Raw genomic sequence first — 3,121 nt, 5'->3', positions numbered from 1 at the left:
TATATCTTCGTTCTTAAATAATGGAACAACTAGCGAAAAAAATGAAGAAAAGGCGAAGAAACGATGCAGAATATTTGACGTGCACGTGATTCATCTACATGTTTCAGTTTTGTTGTATATTTCACAATCGAACATTCTCTTTTCTCTTCTATCGTACTCTTGCATCTTGTGACGTGACTGTTTCTCGTGGGAGATAATAGCAAGACGAAATGCGGTGTCTAGCATTTCGCAAACAGAAAAGAACAAAACTGTTCACTTCTCTTCTCTTTTCTTCTTTTTAAATAGAGGTGAAAGTAAAAAAGACGTATATCTACAGAATTTATTCAATTTCCACTACACATTCTGTCGATTGATTATTTTCATCTGAATCATTTGACTTACTTAATAAATTCTTGTTTACACGCGTAGCTAATAGAGATTTGGATAGTCTAACATGGCTTATTTTCATTCTTTTTCTTAGCTCTAACACTTTGTTTAAATCTTTCTCGCCACACCTTATAAATTTAAAATTATTCGCACACTGTAATTCATTCTTCCAATTCATTAACATTTCACACTGAGTTGCATTTAAAATATCAGGAATTTCTGAGAAACAAAGGAGGGTTTGTATATCAGCATATATTGAAAATAAATTTGGCTGTAATTCTTTACCTATTCCACATGTATCATATTCTCCTAGTTCTCTCTACTTGGTTATTCAAATTACATGTTCCCTGCTGGCACGCTGTCTACTTCTATTGTTACCTATAGATCTTTTAATAGTAATTTGTTCCATTTCTTCATCATTTCTTACTACGTACCTTTGGATCAAACATAGAATTATAACCAATCACATCTTTAATCTACAATCTCTGTATTATCATGTACATATATCTTTGTTTTACCTTCGTTTCTAACAAACTTGCAGTTAACTCTGGAGTATAAGGACACACACCTGGAATCATATTGTTTCTGATCCACCATATTTTCTCTCCTATTGAATTCTGTTTTATCAAACGGGACACTTTTGCTTTCTGTCTATTTGATATTCTGAAACAAAACACATTGTCCATTTCCTTCTCTAGTACACAAAAGTATTATATAATCATATAAAATAAATGAACTGTACATAACAAAATCACATAATTTAATAGTAATTTTATTTACTTTTTGACTTTTTTCTTAATAGCGATAGACTTTCTGTTATTTGGATGTATCATTTTCTTTGGCTTCAGGAATTCTTTTCTCATGCAGTGGCCTATAAAAGACAACAACACGTTCAAATAGTCTTTCTCAGATAATCTATTTTGTATACGTATAAATTAGTAAAAATATTACCATGGCTATGAATTATTGGGTTGGCAACTAAGTGATTGCGGATTTTGGTATTGGATGGTAATGACAATTTCGATTATCCTAACCTTCAAAACTACAACTCAGGCTATGCCTTTACTCAATATATAATCATGCGCAAGCGCATTGTCGACAGCCACGACGGTGACGTCTATCGAGAGTAAAAGTAATATCGAAGTATACCTTACCATAACATTACCGGATCAACAAACTTCAAAATTTGTCTCTTCTGTTTTAAGATATTTTTAGCTTTTTTTTTTAAATCTTATAATGGTAAGTTATTTTAAAATGTGTAATCTTTGATAAATGCATGTTATTAAAATTTCATATGAAGAAAGTTTTTGGAAATCTGTATCATATTCAGCGACCAGAAAACGAAGGCTTGATGGAAGTCGACAACTATGGAGGTAAAAGTCTTTATCGTAATATTGCTTTTATTGATTTTAACGTCAGATGAAACGGGGTTCGGTAGAAAACGATCTGTCAAATGTCAAACGGACAACGAGCAGACTTTAAGTAAAAACGAGCAGAATTCAACATCCGATTATTATTATTACTGTGATCCAACAGAGTTTGGAATAGTACAAAAGATTCCGTATTTGCGTTTTCTCTGCGATTTCTTGCGATTCCTGCGATTTCTCTTCTTTTCACCGGTCCCGATTATCCTATTCCTCTTTATTCGCGTATTTTTTAAACACGAATATAGATTTTTTACGATTATTTATTTTATTGATGACATCATGTAACGAATTCTTTAAGAGGTTCGCAAGGGAATCCAGACATAAATGATATTTAAAATGTTTATAGCAGCTCTGAAATGAAGAAAAGCGACATGAATTTGAAATAATGGATCATTTCAATGATTTTATTATTTCCATTTTAGACATAACACTTTATAATTTTTAAATTTCTTTGATTTTATATATTTTTCTACATCTATTTTTCTTTTTGCATATCTACATGTTGCCTTAATTATTATCTTTTTTTCGCGAGGAGGGGAGATTGTTATTACGCATGCCCAGTGATCCGTGTCACTGGGTTATGTGGGACTCGGCAGGTGGTACGCCATATCCACTAAAGAGCCATTCTCTATCCACACCTCTTATGGTACAAGTACCAACCCCAGATCCGCCTTTCGGCATTTACTTCAGGGTTGACCTTAGGTGTGTACCCCTCATTTAATCTACCTCTTTTCACACAGGATTTCTTCTCCTCTCAACGTTCCTTTCCTGTACTTGTCTCGCTTGCATGATTTTCCTGCATAATCCCTGGAACCTCGTCCAATTCTCTTCCTTCCTGGTCACTACCTCGATTAAATTCTCGGTTGACAGTGGTATGCAAACGTAATTCTCTAATTCTGTTCTCCCGTATATCCACCTAGGGCAGTGGAATAACGCATGCTCCGCATCATCTCCTTCGGTATCACAGTTTGAACTTAGTTAAACTAGTTAAATTAGAAATTATTTATTGTTAGTACCGATAGAGTTTTATTTATTTCGATCACTGTAAAATGCTATAAGACATTAAAATGTTAATAGCCTTTGAAAACATAATTTCAGAAAATAGTAGTTCGTGTATCATATTATTCATTAATGGATACGATAAAGTATTTACATGTTAGGATTTTCAAGGTTACATGCATATGTCGACATGGTATTATTTATGGAATAACGTAATTCATTATGCTAGAATTTACAATTATTAACTGTTACGTCGGCCGACTCTCTACCTAGACCAGGCCACACACCGCGGGCAGGATGGCAGCCAGATGTCCGCACATCCTTATTGC

At 33.7% G+C, this 3,121-nt stretch overlaps 1 protein-coding gene across 1 annotated transcript; it reads right to left on the bottom strand.

The window, feature by feature from the left end:
• Positions 1–307: 307 nt before the first annotated feature.
• LOC139988566 (translation machinery-associated protein 16 homolog) lies at positions 308–2,474 on the bottom strand. The gene is given in 5 exon segments (XM_072006152.1): positions 308–585; positions 652–800; positions 868–1,029; positions 1,147–1,281; positions 2,368–2,474. Coding segments are annotated over 5 exon segments (819 nt in total). The 3' UTR covers positions 308–319.
• Positions 2,475–3,121: the final 647 nt, after the last annotated feature.

This window comes from Bombus fervidus, chromosome 6 (genome assembly GCF_041682495.2).
Source record: "Bombus fervidus isolate BK054 chromosome 6, iyBomFerv1, whole genome shotgun sequence".
Lineage (NCBI taxonomy): Eukaryota > Metazoa > Arthropoda > Insecta > Hymenoptera > Apidae > Bombus > Bombus fervidus.
This window is presented reverse-complemented; position numbering and strand designations above follow the sequence as displayed.